The following is an 18,484-nucleotide window of genomic DNA, read 5'->3' on the forward strand; positions in this document are numbered from 1 at the left end:
TATTTTCAACTTAAGGACAGATCTATAAGAGAAGTTGTTTTATTACAGTAATCCTGCCCTTTCCTTACCTAGAGAAGTACTGTGGCCAGGCACCCGTAGCTGCCTCCTGAGAATATTCAGCTGTAATGATGACGGTTTGGTGGGATATTTCCCTCTTGGATACAGCATAACTGGAGAAATAACTTGGGAGGAAGCAGTTTTCAAGTCTGCCTTTCCTAGGGATGAGCCATTGTCAGGATCACATCCCATCCTGGGATTCACACAACCTAAAATTATAAATGTCAACTAAGGAGGTCTTAGCACATTGAGAGTTCAAAGGCTCCGACTGGGGAAATCAGATCCCTGAGGAAACTGCAGGGTTTTAGGAGGAGGTATGCTTGCAGGAAGCTCTATTTCTACTGGGACATGAAGTTTGTTTGTTTTTGTTGTATTTGAAGTTGTACTAGGTAAATCAGAAACAACTTGCTTGGCCCAAGGCTGGATGATAAAAGACTGAATCCTCAGGCTCCAGAAAATTTGCAATTTGGGTCCTTGCAAATAGAGTTTGGGGGAAAATGCCACCAGTTGACTAAAATGTATTGAATAGCCTGGGCTTTTTGATATGCTTTTGGTATAGGTGGCGGTTGTGGAAGAGTGCACTACTTGACCTTGGAATTTGAAAAGTCGTGCTGATGAGTTTACATCTTGCAAAGGGAGATCATGAAGGTGCATTCTGCATCGGCCGTGCCCAAAGCAGAATCTTTGGGTATTGACCACCTGGAATCCTGTGTGAGCGGGTGTTGCTCTAATCTTTCATCCCCTCTGCAGCTCCCAAGCTGTCCAGTGGTTATATTCTGAAAATCCAGTTTTTCTTCTCGGAATTTAGAGAGTGCTTTTAACGTTGGAAGGCCCCGAGGGCCTCTCAGTTATGCCTGTACCTCGGTGGAAGTTTTAATGAGCCTGCTCCAGCTATTCCAGTAGACGGTGGGCAGCTTTGAGAGTGCTGGGATCCGAGGAAGGGGGGTGTCTCAGGAGGGGCCACATCCTGATTCTCCATCCCTCACCCCATCCGTTCTGTGCCCCTCTCTGGAGGCTGCCCTCTCTGCACTGCCTCCTTTGGCCCTCTTACCTTCCAGCTCTGGTTGAATTCAGCCACGGGAGTGTTCCCGACCAGGATTCTTGGCCTCCTTAATCGATAGAAATTGATCAGAGGCCAGACAAGAAATTCAGGCAAGGCTTTATTGGGGTCCCTGCTGCAGCAGCGGAGAGTGAAAACAAGTAACAAGTTCCCCTGCTCACTCACCCTTTGAGCTGGTTCCTTATATGGGGTGAGGGTGGAGTATATCCAGGGGTCGGGCTGGAGGGGTGGCTTGGGGGTTTTGCCCACCCCCTTGGTGGTGCTGTGTGCAGGTGGCCTGCACAGTACCCTGCTTTTGCTCCCGACACCCTGTTTTTGCTCCCAGCCCCTCAGAAGTGTCAGTTGTGTTTTTGGTCTTTTTGTATCTTGTTGTTCATAATTTGCCCCAACTGCCCATGCACACAGTTATTTTTAGTCCCTTACAGTTTCTTTGTGTTTTGTTGCTTGAGGAGACGTGTGTTCCGGGGCAAGCAGTGCAGCAAAGGGCCCCAGGTCCCAGCTTGTCTCAAGCAGTGAAGCAAAGGGCCCCAGGTCCCAGGTCCCAGGCTGTCTCAGGAGGAGAGCAAAAGGATGCACTGCGATCCTGGCCGGTTTACTTTACAGGCACAGCTCCCGTTGGGTCTTACCTTCCTCATGGCTTCTGCTCTCACTCGGCTGGTGAAGTCTTCCTTCCTCACCTGGTCTCCGGGCTCCTCATCCATCTCTTGCTGATTCCCTGACACCTCCCCATCCCTCTGTACGCAGCTCCTTCATTACATTCATTTTAGTTAAACCCCTCTGAGTGCGCCATCTGTTTCCAGCTGGACCCGTGAGCGATACAGATGGTTATAGACCTGGATTAACGGTGTGATCCTCTCCCTCTGCCTAGCACCAGGCCCCAGGCCAAACCACGTTTTCACCCTGGAGGAAGAACAAAGAACTCAGATATTTAGAACATGCCGTGAACCCTAAGTTTCTAGAACACTTGGACAATATGAGGCTCTGTTTACAGAGGTGAGATGTTATATCCCTGGTCCATTCGGGCAGAGACTGAAGTTTAGTTAGGCTTAGCCGAGGAGGAAAGCCCTCTAGCCAGAAAGGAACACTCTGTGTAGATAGAAATCGTGTAGCACCTTATCGGCAGACACATAGTGCATTTACTTTTCTGCACCGGACTTGCTTTCACCTTGCATCACATGGTCGGTTGCGTTAGTGCCAGCTGAGCTTTCCTAATGGCAGGAAAACCAGCCATGGTTTAATATTAGTCAATTTGGAAAATCGTTGGTGGTTTAATAACCCAAAAGTTTCTGGTCTTCTCTTGCTGCGATTCAAGGTGAGGGGAATTTCATGTTTACTGGACACCCCTGTGTACCTGGTGATGTGATAAATTATTTAAAATATTTTTTTTTTCAGGCAGTCTTTACACCACTCTGGGAGGTAGGTGGCGTGATCCCTGTTTTGCAGACAGGGAGGCAGGGGCTTGGGAGTGTCAGGCCCAGGCTCCAGGTCACACCTCCCATAGGTGGAAGTGCAGTGATGTGGTTAAGAAATCAGGTTCTGGGCAAGTGATGTAAGTACTCTATGCCTCAGTTTCCTCATCGATAGAATGGGGGTAACAGTTGGACCTACTTCATAGAGCTCTTGTGGTAACTGAATGCAATGATGAATATAAAGTGCTTAGAACAGGACTCAGTGCATCCAAAAGTTAGCTAATTTTCTTTTCTGATTTCAACAGTCTAATTCATAGTTAAGGTTCTGTTTTAAGCACCTGGAAATTTTTGTTATGTTTTGATTTTGAGTGAAAGAAATGATGAGAAGGTGATAAAAAGTCATTTTCTTTGACCTGATTTTAAAACTCTTGCCATTTCTCTGTCATCAGTTTTGCTGTCAGCAAAGCTGACATGTCTTTATGACATTTTTAGAGCATCCCTTTCATCATCTGCTTTACAATGACTTAGTCATGCTATTTAAATCAGGTTACAAAATCTGGAAGAAATCAGATGAGGCAGTTAAAAACTGTCTGTGAACAAAATGGGACTCACTGGTTGTTTTTAAGCCTTTTTTTTTTTTCTTTTGCTACTGGACAAATGATTGCTAAGACATCTAGAGAATGTTTTGTACATTCTTTTGGGGGCTGGGAGTTTTAAGATAAATTGTAAAATTCTGAAGTTTACAGTTCCGTGTTTTAGGAAACCTGGGGAGTGTGGGTTACATCACCTAGGACCCTGGCCCATTTTCCTGCATCTCTAAAGTCTTTTCCAGAAGTAGGTGGGAACCGAGGTGAGTCCGCATAGCTGGCCTCTTGAGCAGACTTCACCCTAAGTCCCTTAATTGAGAGTGTGATTTCATGTGAAGGCAGTTTATAAAACAGTACACTTGCAAAAATAAATAAAGTCACTAAAAATATATTAGCTTTCTGCTTTCTAGTATATAGAATCAATTAGAACAGCAAAGATCGAGGTAAATTTATCTGACAGGAAACACATGCAATTACCAAGGCTGGTGCAGCTTATTTGAAAACACAAGCAGTATTAGCTATTTTGTCTAAATACTGGACGCGCAGGAATGACGTATTAGCAAAAATAACCACATTCAAGATATCATGAGAATAGTAAAAATACCTAGCTTCTGTGCACACCTATGCTCGGCATATTAAAACCATCCATCATGGCACATGATTTAAACTGTTTTTGCCGTTGGGGCTGCTGAAGGCTTTTTCTGGATGTCCCGGTTTTCCTCATATGCATAGAGCATGGAAGGAATTTCTTTATCTCCACCACCTTCAGAAAGGGAGGGCCAGGAACAATGCTGGGACCTCTCAAAGGAACAGAAAAGGGGGCGGCTTGCACGTGAGAGTGTGTGTGAAGAGTCTTCAGTCTCCTTTGAGGATGATTGATCTACTGTTTGTCAAGACCTGCTGTTGTTTACGGTGAGTGACAGCTGGGGAGTGATGGATAGATTAACAATGGAAGAGGTGTGAAGGATAATTTAGGAGAAAGGCACTGCCCACTAGACGATCTTCACCACGTTCTAAACGTCAACACCACACACTCCGCACTCTGTTCTTCCCTAGTGAGATGGTTCCCAGGCTGCTGGAAACTCGAACAGAGACTCTTCCTGGGGAAAAAGCTTTCAGATCATTCTGGGTAGTCGAATCGTCTGCCGTTACTTTCTTTCTGTAAATTTTTATTGGAGTGTAGTTGCTTTACGACGTTGTGTTCGTTGCTGCTGTGCAGCCTACTTGGGATCAGATAGGGTGAGCTCGGTGGCCCAGTGGGGCTGCGCTGGCTGGTTTCCTCCTCCACACAGATGGGAAACCAGTCCTCGTCAGCAGGTGGTTCTAATTGGGAACCTTGTCCTCCCGCTCAACCACGTATTAAACTGCTTCTGTCTGAGGCCGCGCAGTGATGGAAAGGATGGAGAGACGGGGAAGAAGAATGCACGAGGCCTGGCTCTGGACCATCCACCCGCAGGAGCACATGCCTCTCTGCTGTTTCCTTCAAAATCCGTTCCCAGCCTCATTGTTAAAAAAATATTTATTTAGGGCTTCCCTGGTGGTGCAGTGGTTAAGAATCCACCTGCCAATGCAGGAGACACGGGTTCGAACCCTGGTCTGGGAAGATCCCACATGCCGCGGAGCAACTAAGCCTGTGCGCCACAACTACTGAGCCCGCGCGCCTAGAGCCCTTGCTCCGCAACAAGAGAAGCCACCGCAATGAGAAGCCCGCGTACCGCAACGAAGAGTAGCCCCCGCTCACCGCAACTAGAGAAAGCCCGCACCCAGCAACAAAGACCCAACGCAGCCAAAAATAATAAATTAAAATTTTAAAATATTTATTTATTTGGCTGCGCTGGGTCTTAGTTGTGGCACGTATGCGGGATCTAGTTCCCCGACCAGGGATCGAGCCCAGGTCCCCTGCACTGGGAGCTCAGAGTCTTAACCACTGGACCACCAGGGAAGTCCCCCAGCCTCATTTTCTGAAAATGAAGTGTCCCTCTCTATTTAAAGGTGGGCAGGTGGAATGCTCCAAAGGAGAAATCCTTTCAAAAATTTCCAATTTTAAATGTAAATATTAGAGAACACTATTTGGAAAGATGGACAGAGGAAATAAAGGAAATGAACTCTGATAGGCTAAGTTTTAAGAAATGTGGGCTGCTTGAAGGCAGCCCATCCCCTGTCTTGACTGACCCTTACTGACCTTGACACCCTTTAAGAATGGAGCTGCCACTTCCGTGCCTTGCTTTGGTTCTTCTCTAGCAATTAGGATTTACTTTATCAGTCCCGGAGGCTGTAAGGAAGCCCTCGAGATCCCAGACCCTCTAAATACCCATCTCCATGTTGGCCCAACAGCCCAGAACCATGTTGCCGATGGCAAACCAGATTTTGGGTCTGCTCGGCTGTTCTAGAGCTGTTCTGTTCAAGATTGAGGAGGAATGGGTTTCCTTGGTTGCAGAGGTAGCCCCCAGCAACACGCCGTGTGGCTGAGGATGCGACGGGTGCCACCTTCCAGTCCTCAAGCCCTTGGAGCTGGGAGCAAGCAGAGGGGGTCGTGTGAAGGTGCAGGAGAGAAGGACAGTGAAACAGCTGTGGTCTGTCGCTTCCCGGAATGAGCCTGCGCTAAACAGTACAGGGCCCATCCACCTGGGAGAGCTATTTAGGGGACTATTTTATTTTATTTTGTTAACTGATGAATCATTTATTCGAGCAAGACAGAAACATCTCCACATTGTTTCCTTTTATACAGAAAGTGGAACATTTCAAATATATTACTTTTTCTCTTTTTCAACAGATCTTATTTGAGTCTGGTCCCAGGAGCTTCTTTTCATTCTAGGATTCACGTTTTAGTAACACACATGCACCCATTACAGCCAAAACAGCATACCTGAATTTCGGATAGTCATTCATTATGATGGTGACAGTACCAACATATGGTAAAAGCCCTCTGGCTCTCCCCACCACGTCCTTCTTTTCGAGCCAGTTCTTGCCTTCTTTGTACGAACCTCTATCATCAACTTTAATATTATCTCCTTTAGTCAGAAATTCGATGTCTCCATTATCTTTTTCATGAACTGTTCATTACTCTGTGTGTGTACTATTGGAATGTAGGAGACTATTTTAATCTGCAAAAAACCGTTTAAGTGGAAGCCAGAGTGAGTCTTCATCCAGTCTGAGCCTTTGCTCCACAAGTGTCTAGACTCCCAAGTTGGCAGTGCAACTGGGACTAAGCTAACTTTAGATAATCTTGAGAATGAACCCTGGAGACTCCTGTTCATCAAAAAAGGCTGTAAGAAGACATTCTTATCCATCACATACTGGCTGGTACTTAAAATGCACGAGACAAGCTGATGTAGGCATCCCGAGCCATGGAAATGGACTGCGGTGGGATCGGCGGATGAAGGGAGGACTTCTTTTATCTTGAAGACACTCTTTTGTGGAAGTGTGTTCACGGCTGAGGAGAATTGTGATTCATTTTCTCGGTGGCCAAGCATCTCAGCTTCCCCCAAAATGTTCAACCTAAGATTTGCATTAGGAAGCATGGCGGCAGGTGGGGAAGGCCTGTGAAAACACTGTCCTTGATGAGAATCAATTTAAAAATTATTTGGAGTGACTTTTCTGCAAAGAAGTTGTCTTGTTTTTCTTATACAAAATTATTGCTATGAGCAGGACCTGCACTTTAGGTTGGTTGACTAGTGGGGATGATAACCCTTTTGCCAACCCTGTTTTTTTTTAAATTTTGAGGTGTTATTGCAGGGACAGTTCGCTGGGGCTAGGTGTGCAGTGTGTGACCTGGCACGGAATCCTCCAGGTGAAAAATTACTGCAGGCACAATGTCCCTCTCCCCTACCAGAAAAAAAATGACTCAAGGGCTTCCCTGGTCATGCAGTGGTTGAGAGTCTGCCTGCCAAGGCAGGGGACATGGGTTCGTGCCCTGGTCTGGGAAGATCCCACATGCCACGGAGTGGCTGGGCCCGTGAGCCATGGCCGCTGAGCCTGTGCGTCTGTAGCCTGTGCTCCGCAACAGGAGAGGCCACGGCAGTGAGAGGCCTGCATACTGCAAAAAAAAAGACTCAATATCCTTAGACTTCAAATGAGTTAGTCAGATTCTAGTTCTCTTCCTCAGTTGAAAGGCTTGGAGAATCTCTGCATTGGAGGTCTTGCCCAAAAGATACAGAAGGTGCGTTGTGTGTGCACGTGAGTGTGTGTTACACGTCCACCTCCTATGTGTGTGCATGCATGTCATGTGCACACGTATGAACGTGTCCTTCACGTGTATGTGCATCACATGTGTGTGCATGCGCCTGTTGCGTCACCTGTGTGTGTCTGAGCGCACCCAGTGCAGCGAAGGTACCAGTTGAGCTGAACTTGAGAGCCTTGGAAGACAGTCCATTTCTCTGGAGTAGTGGGATTCTGGTTAGTGTTAAGAAAACAGCTAAGCCTTCATTTTGTTATTTGAGAAACATTTGGGGTTCTTGTTAAAAAACAGCATCCATGAGAAAAAATATCAGCTCTCTCAGGAATGACTATGTTCGTGGCTTGGAGGATGAGGAGTCTCAAAGGGACTGATACCCAGCCATCAGCCAGGTTGGGGGTGCAGGACACACTGTCCAGGAGGGCATTGCTGCTCCTTTGTGGTATCTGCTGCGACTACAGGTAGTCCTGCTAATGGTGGCTCTTCTTCTCTTGAGACTAGCAATCTTCTCTCAGGGGCTGCATACTGGCTACCTTGTAATCTGTTCTTTGTAAGGACCTGGGACCACTGTGTCTTCTGTGTCCAGGCTACAGTAGCCTTATTTGGTAGCTCACAGCACACCCCTCTTTCTCTCTTCGGGGACTGCCACTGCCAAGGGACCTTCTCTACTGCTTAAGGGATTGGAGGTCCCATCACTGAATAACTGGAGTTGGTAAAGCCCTGGGAAGCCATTTCAGATTTCTTTTTTGGGCCTTGCATCCCATTCCTCGACAGGCTTTTCGAAAAGGATGGGGCAATTTTATCTCTAACCAGTACATTCCTTTTCTGCTTCCAGTCCTTGTAGGATCAGGGTCATAAATAAGCCCCCTCTCCAGACCAGACACATATTCTGGCAAAGAGGTCTTTTCCTCCCCCGAGTCTGGCCCTTCAGTGATGCCAGGAAAGGAGAGAGATGAAAAAAATAAAGCCTCTCCTTCTCCGTGAAAGCTCCCTCTCTGCCCACCTGAACTTGAGCCTCTGTGTCATCAGCTTTCTCATACTGAACGTCTTTGTCCTATGGGAGCAAATGTTCATGGAGTCCAGCGATCAAACTACAGCGTTTCATTTAATGATATTATACTCACTTTCAATGTTAGGAGAATCGATAATGTTTTCTATTCAACTTGGTTAAGTCTTGGTTAATATTTAGCTCTGTTTTTAAGCCTAGTCCAGTTACCTACAGCCTGACACGTCTAAACCAGGAAACTAGGTGCCCAGCCTGTGTTCAGTCCCTGCCAAGTTAAAGGAAAGCGTGGGCAGTCACTGCAGTTGGCCGTGGGAGTGGCAGGTGTGAAGCTTGGCCTTGAGCTGTTGTTATTCTCGGCCCTGACCGTCTGCCGACTTGGGTAACTGCTGTAAAAGCTTTTTAGCTGTAAGCAGAATACAGTCCCTGGTGCCTACTTTCTAGATGAGCTGCTAGGAAAAAAAAAAAAAGAGGCTCTGCCTATGAGAATGAAAGTTGTTTTGCTTCTAACATATTAGAAGCAAAACAACTACTTAGGTGAAGGTTTGCTTTGCTAGAACGTTTGATAGGAAATTTGGTGTTTTTGAATCTGGCAAAAAATATGGATTAGACAAGTGGCTGATTATAAGTTATTACTTATAAGCCCAAATGCTTGGTCCACTAAATATTGTGATTTTTTTGTGGTGATGCATGTTTCAGAAATACTCATCAGACCTTCTGCATCATATAAGGAACCTTTGAAGGTTCTCTTCCACCTTTCTTCAACAAGGCCAAAGTTCGTTTCTGTCTTTCATTGTAACTTGACGGTCTTGATTGGACAGCCACATCTGGGGCTGATTACGAACATCTATCTTGACAGCCACCTACTTGCTACCTTTGTCAGTGACTAGGCTATACGCTTTTCCAGCACGAGGCTCCTACTTAGGGCAGCTGGGGCCGAAAGCTTCAATACCTGTATTCTGTCTGGAGGAGAGGATGAATTTGTGTAAGCAGACTCCAGCTCACTGCCAGCTCTGCAGTCCCAGCCACCAGCCTACATTTTCTTCTCTGCCTACCATTTATGAGAGATAAATAAGTTTATGCAAAAACAAAAAGAGGTACAATTATAAGATGACACTGTAGGGAAAGTTGTTACACAAAAATGCATGCACTAGGGCTTCCCTGGTGGCGCAGTGGTTGAGAGTACGCCTGCCAATGCAGGGGACACAGGTTCGTGCCCCGGTCCAGGAAGATCCCACATGCCGCGGAGCGGCTGGGCCCGTGAGCCATGGCTGCTGAGCCTGCGCGTCCGGAGCCTGTGCTCCACAATGGGAGAGGCCACAACAGTGAGAGGCCCGCGTACTGCAAAAAAAAAAAAAAAGAAAGAAAAAAAAATGCATGCAATAAACTATTATATATAGGATGGATAAACAACAAGTTCCTACTGTATAGCACAGAGAACTTGTTCAATATCCTATGATAAACCATCATGGAAAAGAATATAAAAAATAATATATATAACTGAATCACTTTGCTGTATAGCAGAAATTAATATGACTTTGTAAATTAACTATATTTCAATTAAAAAAATTTTAAATGCACGCAGCAAAATCACACATGATTACTCAAGATCAGCTACAAGTTCAACTCAGAACTGCCTAGCAGTCACAGCTAATGGAGAGTGACTCCTTCTCCTTCTCTTTTCTTCTTCATAAAAGCAAGCAAAAGAAAGAAATGCAGCGTCCTTCTATCCTCCAGTGTCCTTGTCCTCGTGTCCTCTTAGACTGTCCCAAGCTATGGCATGAACCTCACCAAAGTTCCAACCCCATGTCCAATATTACTCAGCTCTCTGTGTTACTGAAACACAAGCTAACATCATTCCACACAGGCCCCAATGTCCTATCATCTCTCCTGATACCTTTCTCACTACATCCGCTTAGGTTTAATCAGCTCTTCACCACCCATGCGAATGGAAGGTAAGTAGTAGCTTGCATAACCCAAATGCTCAGATATCCTAAAATCAATGGAGTACATCACTTTTTATTCTCTCCTGGCGTCCAGCAGATCTGTCTTCATAATTACATGTTGAGTGGAGGCTAGGATTAAATTTTGGAACTAAAATGGTGTTAACATTTAAATGAAAATGTGTATCCCCTCTTTTGAAGAAAAGAAATCAACCGGAGAGCCAATCATCCTAGAAAGAGATAGTTCACAAAGTGGAGAATACCTCCTCATAAAGTAAAAACCTGACTTCCTATTTGGACAGAATTATAACATCAGGCTGAAAGGCCCCGTCGTATAGCCTTAGGATGATCATTCTGCTGATGAATACCCGCCATCTACCTGAGTATGTGTTTTAAGACTTTAGATGGCTGCTTTGGACCCTGGCCTCCTTGCAGGCAGTTTCTCTGATTGCAGGGGCAGGAGTGTTACAGAATTAGTCTCTCTGCCTTGAAATTATTTCTACAGATTCTTGGTCCCTTGGAATCACTTCTCTAAGTAAATGTCAGCGTTTATGCAAAGACCCAGGAACATCACATATTACAATAATGGTAAAGTTGGGTTTAAAGCATTTCATTGCAAATCTTTGCTTGTTTTTATGAAAGAGAAGAAGGGAGGAGGAGGAGGGGGCGTCACTTTCCATTAGTTGCGGCTGCCAAGAGGTCCTGAGCTGACCTTGCAGCTGACCTTTCCTTTGGTAACCTTGTGGGATTTTACTGAATGCATTTTTTTTTTTTTTTTTGGCATGTGGCATCTTAGTTCCCCGACCAGGGATTGAACCTACGTCGCCTGCAGTGGAAGCGCAGAGTCTTAACCACTGGCCTGCCAGGGAAGTCCCTTCGGCATGCGTTTTGTGTAACAACTTTCCAGATAGTCTCATCTTACAATTGTACCTCTTTTTATTTTTGCATGGATTTATCTATCATTATTTATTGAACATATTTTCTGGGCCACAGTGCTTTTGGGAATGAGGTGGCATGAGTTACATAGGCAGAGAGAAGAAAAGCAGCACCATAACCACAGGTGGAGCTCTTAGTCATTCTAACTGTCAGGCAGCCCTTGCTTAGGGAGCCAGAAGAGGCAAGCTCACTCCTGAATATGGTATAATTGATACGTGAGACGCTAAGAGTGAGGCTTTCATACAAACCTAGAGACGATGGTATCCTTGCAAACACCCGAGTGTGTATTTCTTTGTACTCTGGAAATTGTGATCAGCCAATGAAATGGGCATCATCTCTTTTCTTATTGCTTGTATACAAGCCCATCTACAATTTCAGGGACAGAAAAACGTCACTGATGGTGTGAAGTGCCTGTCTGTAACAGTGCTTGAGGAGTAGCCCAGGGAATCCATGGATTAAAGGTCGATGTTCAGTGTGTCTGTTGTGGGTGAGCAAGGTGGCATGGCCATACCTGTGAGGGGTGGGGCTCCCTCCAGCGCTCACACCTACACACCCCTACATGCTGCATCTTTATCGGCTGATGCGTATGCTGATGTTTTAGGAACAATGTCCTCAGGTCTTTCTCGTGCACTGTGATTCTCTTAGTGCCCAGCTTTGTATCCAGTTCTTAAAAAGCCACTTTAAGGGGTTGTTGAATTACATTTGCATTGTCTTTCATTGGAAAGCCATGTCTGGCATTTAAAAAAAAAAACTGTTTCATGGTTTCTCATAAAGGTGCAATTTTGCTTCGTTCTTATTCATTTATTTTCACAGTGGGGAGAATAAAACTGTTTCCCTACAAGAATTATGGTCCATTTTTTGCCTTTCATGTTAGTGATTTCCACCCAACCCCACTCCCCTCCACTGCTCCCTAAGAAAAATGACAGCAATTTGAGAAGAAAAAAAATGCAATCTTATAACAAAGCAGGCCTTGTCTTGATAAATACAATGATCGATGACCGCAACCATTTTAAGTCCTTTTGGGGAGATGAATAATTCTTTGATTATGTCTAAGAAGAGAAAACACATGAATTTATGTTCTGGGTCCTCAAATACCTTCTCCCTCTCCCTTTTTACTTCGATCTAACTTGCCTGAAGTTAATGAAGCAAATACCCAGGGGCAGAGGCAGGTGTTGTGAGGCTGGAAGCTTATACAATTTAAGACCTTTTTAAGGAAAAGAATACAAAACTATCTTAATTTTACTTTTTTTTTTTTTTTACAAAAACATATGGCCGTGTGAACATACTGCCAAAGCAAGAGAGATCCCTGAAGCTTAAACTTTATTGGCTTCATGGTAAGTCCATTCCTGTGGGTACCATATTGAAATAAACGTCCACCTATACTATGCACGTTTGAACTTTCTACTTGTGTACATGAACTCAGGAAACGTAGGTCATGACTATACAGGGACTAGATAGGAACAGGCAAGTATAAATGTAAGACCACAAGATTACATATTGGGTTTTAAACACACAGATAGGGTTTTCTGTTTTTGTTGAACTTCAAGGTCTCCAAAGATCACCTCTCCAGACTCTGAATTGTCTGCCTGCATTTAAATGTTCACTTTAAGGGGGAGGTAATCAACTTAATACATTATGATTCACTCAGACAAGCCGACTCAAACACCATTCTCTGAAGTGGACTCATGCTGAGCAAATCCTTATTCTAGAAGCCAGGTGATGGGTGAGGGAGGGAAAGGGGGTGGGGTGGGGAGCACACAGCCGGTTGGCAGAGCTTGGCGTTTGATTGATTGATTTTTCAGGCAGTTCAGATACTGGTCTGGAGGTCTCCATTGAGGAGGGTCCTCTGGGTCTCCGTGGTCTCATTCAGCCGGGATTTGTCCTGCTTACTGTCACTTCGTTCCCCGTCGTCTGTGCCGCTCACCTTGACCAAGCAGAGGACATTCTGGAAGCTCTTCTTGAAGTTGTCAGACAAGAAGGCATACAGGATAGGGTTGGCACAGCTGTTAGCATAGGTGAGGACCACCACAAAGTCAAACATGCCCTTAAGGGCTGGGGTGGGACTGATGGCCACAGACACCGAAGAGACATTGAAGATGTAGAAGGGGAGCCAGCAGAAAATGAAGACAGCCACCACAATGGACACCATCCGGGTGACCTTCTTCTCAGACTTTTTCCTCTTGGAGGAACCCACTCGGATTCCAGAGGACTTCACTTTGATGATAATGAACAGGTAGCAAAGACAGATGATGGTGAGGGGCACCAGGAACCCCAAGATGAAGGCATAGATGATGAAGCCTGTGTACCATGCCCCAGATTCGCCTGGCCAGTTGATGGTGCAGCTGCTTCTCCCCCATTGGTTGCTCCGAAGGCCAGCATATATCATGATAGGCAAGATGACCAGCAGAGAGAGCCCCCACACAGCCACGTTGATCATCTTGGCTGTCCAGGGTCTCCTCCACTTGGCTGACTTGATGGGGTGGACCACAGCCAGGTATCGGTCAATGCTCATGACTGTCAAGCAGAAGATGCTGGTGAACTGATTGATGCCATCCACAGTCATGACCACCCGGCAGATGGCCTTGCCAAAGGGCCAGTGGACCAGAGCCACCTGCATGGCCAGGAAGGGTAGACCCAGCATGAAGAGTTCATCTGCGATGGCCAGGTTGAGGATGTAAATGTTGGTGATGGTCTTCATCTTGGCATAGCGGAGGATGACATAAATGACAAGTGTGTTGCCACACAACCCAATGATGCAGACCACAAAATATATGAAGGTGAGGACTGCATTGCTGGTCAGGTCATAGTATGGCTCTGTTTGGTTTGAAATGTTGGCTGTAGCCATGGAGCCATTGAGGTCGAATGGAGAGGAAAGCCAAGGTTGGGTCCCATTGAGTAGTTCATATGCCAGATCCATGGCTGCCTGACAGCTTAGGCTAGTTCCAACCAGCCAAGGATCTTGTTCTCACCTTCATGGGTCCTGGAGGCAAAGGATCCACTGTGACATCTGCAAGGAAAAAAGGAAAATTGATTCATCAATCAGAGGCTACTTAAGTTCTCACCAGCTTTCCGTGTTTCTGGTTTGCCCTCTCAGATGCTCTTCAATTGGAAAGTGTGTTTGTTATCTTTCACATCAACGTGAGCCTACCAGCCCATTCTCATCAGCGTGCAGGCTTTTTGAATTGTTTTTCCACCGGTGGGGAAGGGTTTGAGTTAAGTCATCAGAGTTTATCTTGTCACCTTTGGTGATGCACACATGGGAGTTGGCGGTGGCTGCAACACAGCGATTCCTAAGAAGCTAACTGGTCCGAACTGTAAAAAGGCAGAGCTTGGAGAGGTCTGACCTCAGAGGAGTCTGACGCCGGCATTCCTGGCCTTTTCCCCTTGAGGAAATCTATGTTGGCTTGTCGACTGCTTTGGAGTCTTTCCATTCTGAAAACCCCATCGTGGAAAAATCCCAGACTTTAGAGGTGAAAAAAACCTAGGGTTCACCCATGGAGCCCACGTGACCCCGCGCCAGGCACTTAACCTCTCTGACTCTCATTTGTTACAGTGGAGGTGTCATGAAGGCGAAGTGATGCAGTGGCGGTGAAAATGTCCAGCACTGTGCTGGCTTCATCATCAGAACTCTAAAAGATTCTATCTTTTCTCCCTTTTTCATCTACCATTTTACTTATTTCTAATTTATTGAAAGCTGCCTACACGATGAACCAATTTATAGTCTTAAATATTAAAATAAAGATCTGGCTTGCTTTTATTTTTCAAATGTATGCTGTAGTTGATTTTTGTTTCTTCTGTTTTTGTTTCTCGTTACTCCATGCTTGACCTCCTCATGCCTCGGAGAGTCCTTTCCCAAGTCCCTCAGCAGGATGCTTATCTTTTCACACCCCAGAGAATTTGCCTGTGATCCCCTGATTAAGCATAAAAACAGGAGCTGGTGTGAGGGAGGAAGGCTCATTCACAGAAGTGAATTCCCAACATGGATGTTGCTCGTTCACATCCGCTGTCCCCTTGACCTTCCCAACCATCCTATGAGGTGGGGATAATTATCCCCATTTTACAGATGAGGAAACTGAGGCTTAGAGAGTTTAAGGAACTTGTTCCCATTCCCTTGTACATCATTGGTGGAGCTGGGATTTGAACACAGGACACCCAAGTCTTCTGCACTTTTCACAGCATCACAGCTGCTGCTCAGTGGATTGGAAAACTAGTGGCTGATAACTGGGCTTTGGTTTGAAGCAGCTGACTCCTGTTTTACCTCCATGCTGAGAAAATAATTGTAACACTATTGGCTTGGCCTAAGATATAGAACAATAGCTCATCACATAATTAAATGATTTATCTACGGTCATTCAGAAAACATCACTGGGGTGCTTCTTTGTTCTGGATACCAGGGATACAGGAATGAACAAGATATGGAGGTGACAACTTAGGAGGGGAGACAGGAAGGATGCCAACTCTTACAGGGTGTGAATTGCATGGAGATACGAACAAAGGATTTAAGAATGCCTTTCTCTGCTGGGGGATTCAGAGGAGGCTTCACATGAGGAATGTTTGAGCTGGGTCTTGAATACATGATGCATGAAGCCAGGAGGGCAGGTAAGAGGTCATTCTGGGAAGAGGGAGGCTGGAAAAGGGGTGATGTGCTGAGCTCATAGCGGGAATAGTTCATTTGGTGGACACATTTCCTCTGAGCAGGGCGCTTTTCCTGGTGCCTGAGTGAAGACTGGAGATAGCTCCTTTCTGCTTGGAGAGACTGCTGATGAGTTATAGGGGACTTAGCCAGCAACAAATGCCTCAGGAGGCTTGCCCACCTTTGCCTCTGGTTCATTCTGCACTGCCAGGCGCATTGCTTATCCTTTCTGTGCTGATTTCCCCACTACACAACTGCCTGTAAAGTGGGGTCTGGGCTTTGTGGCTGATCTTTCTGCAGAGTGCTTTGGGGACCCAGGATTCAATGTCTGCACTGGGTAAAAAGCATAAACTGGCAGCTGTTAAAAACAGAAGCTGTGAAGTAACCATCTTTGGCATCCCTGGGTTAACATAGGTTGTTTCCAATATCATTTCCATCTGTTTTGTTAGTTACTTTAATTCTTCTGACCCAGAATCTTACTTAAGGTGCCTGCATTGGAGTATACATTAATCACTAGCATTTCCAGGGTCCCATCTATGTGATGTGCAAGGTCACACTCCTATGTCTGGGTAAAACTGAAGACCTCTGGGCTGCAGAAGCCCTGTGTAGAGCTTTGGGGATAGGGGTGATGATGCAGGCAGGTGAGGGTGGGTTGGTTGAATGCTGACCTCCAGCCCTGACTCTGCCTTTTCGGCTAGAGTCTCACACAATGGGATGGAATTGCATAGGGTCATTTTTTTTTTTTTTTTTTAATTAGGCTGAGAAGCAGCATTCTCCACTTTTGAGAGAGGTAGCAACAGAGTTCAGAGCTTGGTGAAGGTGGCAGAGATGGTAAGCTGGGGAACCAGTCCAGAGTGAGAAGGCTCCTCCAAAGAAAAATGAGTTTGAATAACAGTGAATCTTATTGCATCAACAACGAAGTCAGCTGCCTAAGGTCTCTGAGTGACTTTGCTTCATTTGTGTCTCATTGAAAGTGGAGTCCAATGCCAGGCATCATTAGTTGCTGGATTGTGGTTAAATGCACCAGGAAGTTTGGTTTTTCTGCTTTATTTTTTCCAGCCTAAGAATTGTTAGATACTGGAAATGCCTGGTTGTTGGTTTCCTCTGAGACTGACTCCAGCTCTGTTGGAGAGGAGGGTGAGAATGGTCTAGAGCATCCCCTCCCCTCCCAGAGGGGCTGTGGTTCCCAGCCTAAGAATGTTGGGATGGGGACCAGGCATCCGGGGTGGTCCTAAATCCTGCTCAGCTTCAGTTATTCCCTTCTCCCCAGCATCTTTCCCTCCATTCAGGCCCCATCCCACTTCCCTCGGGCCTCCTAAACCCCAGTGGGTCTCCGGGCGGCTGGAGCGTGAGCCCCACAGTTGGGGGGAGACTCAATAGCCAGGTGCCGGCCACCGAGGTGCTGGTGCGCCTAGGAAAAGCCGAGGCAGCGCTGGCCGAAGGGCAGTGGGGAGAGGTGAGACTCCGGACCGCCCAGCTGGCTCTCCAGGCGGGCACAGAAAATCCTCCTCTGCGCCATCCATCTTGCTGGCCCTCAGACCCAAGGGTTTCCTGAAGGATTCCCTGCTATTTCCAGGAGGAGGAGATTAAAGATTGTCCTGCCAGCACCCTTGTCTCCGGGGCATCAGGCACAGCTGGGAGCGGGCGACAGCCGCTTGGGATGTGGCCGGCGGCTCGCGGGCGCAGGCCAGTCAGAGATTCGGTCTCTCCACACCTAGGCATCCCGTTCTCTCCGCCCGGGCGCTGGGGAGCAGACCCTGCACCGTTCGGGATCCGTGTCCCAGGCCCGGCTAGAAAGAACAAGGGAGGAACCCCATTCCTGCTACGGCGCTTCCCACTCACAGGCTCGGATCCCGGGTGCGCGCCCGCAGGAGCCCCGGCGATGTCCCCCCCGGCCTCACTCTCCTCGCGTCCGGGCTCTTTTGCGGGCGGATGGGAGAGAAACTGTCGCCGTCGAAGCTGTCACCTGGACACTCGGCTGGGGGACCAGGACCGCACAAGGGCGCACGCGACGCACACCAGCATGCAGCTGTGCGGACACGTCCGTTCCAGCACACACGACCCACGGCGCCCCACTCACGCCGGGACACCCGATGTCGTTCATTCCCACCAAAATCACTCCCCAAAACACGAGGGTGGAGAACCACGCACCGGGACCTACACTCGGGCACACCGACGCGCGCACCCCCATGCAGCGTAGATGCACCCAGGTGCCCAAGTGCTTTTCTCTCTCTCTCTCATACACACACACACACACACACACACACACACACTCCCACACAGCTCACCTTTGCTTTTCCGCTGCAATCCGCCAGCTCGGCTCGCCGGCACCCAGCGGCCGTCCCCAACCCAGCCGGGCGCGCAGCCGCTTGGCCGGCGCTCGGCGTCCAGAGCTGCCCGCTCCGCTCGCGAGTCGCACCGCCGAGAGCTCGCTGGGCCCACAGATCCCGGGCGCCGAGCCGCGGACTGAGGCTCCGGGCGCGGGTGATGGAGCGCGCGCGCGGGTGGCGGAGCGCGCGCGCGGGTGGCTGCGCCGCCTGGACTGGCCGTGCCGAGCGCGGGCCCCTCGGCTCATTTCCCCACGCCCCCCCATTACGTCACGGCAGCTCGCTCCGCCTTCCCGGTCCTGTGGGCTGACAGAGGTGAGCCGCGCGCAGAATCCTGCGGGGGGCTCCGGGCGAA

The 18,484-nt window shown here is 47.4% G+C and overlaps 1 protein-coding gene across 1 annotated transcript; it reads right to left on the bottom strand.

The window, feature by feature from the left end:
* Window positions 1-12,976: 12,976 nt before the first annotated feature.
* Window positions 12,977-14,086, bottom strand: SSTR2 (somatostatin receptor 2; the record flags this gene model as incomplete). Its single annotated transcript, XM_079726245.1, has 1 exon — window positions 12,977-14,086. The coding sequence occupies one exon, from the start codon at window positions 14,084-14,086 to the stop codon at window positions 12,977-12,979; it is 1,110 nt and encodes a 369-aa protein (XP_079582371.1).
* Between the last annotated feature and the right edge of the window lie 4,398 nt (window positions 14,087-18,484).

Source organism: Hyperoodon ampullatus (genome assembly GCF_949752795.1).
Source record: "Hyperoodon ampullatus genome assembly, chromosome: 19".
In the NCBI taxonomy this organism is placed as follows: Eukaryota; Metazoa; Chordata; class Mammalia; order Artiodactyla; family Ziphiidae; genus Hyperoodon; species Hyperoodon ampullatus.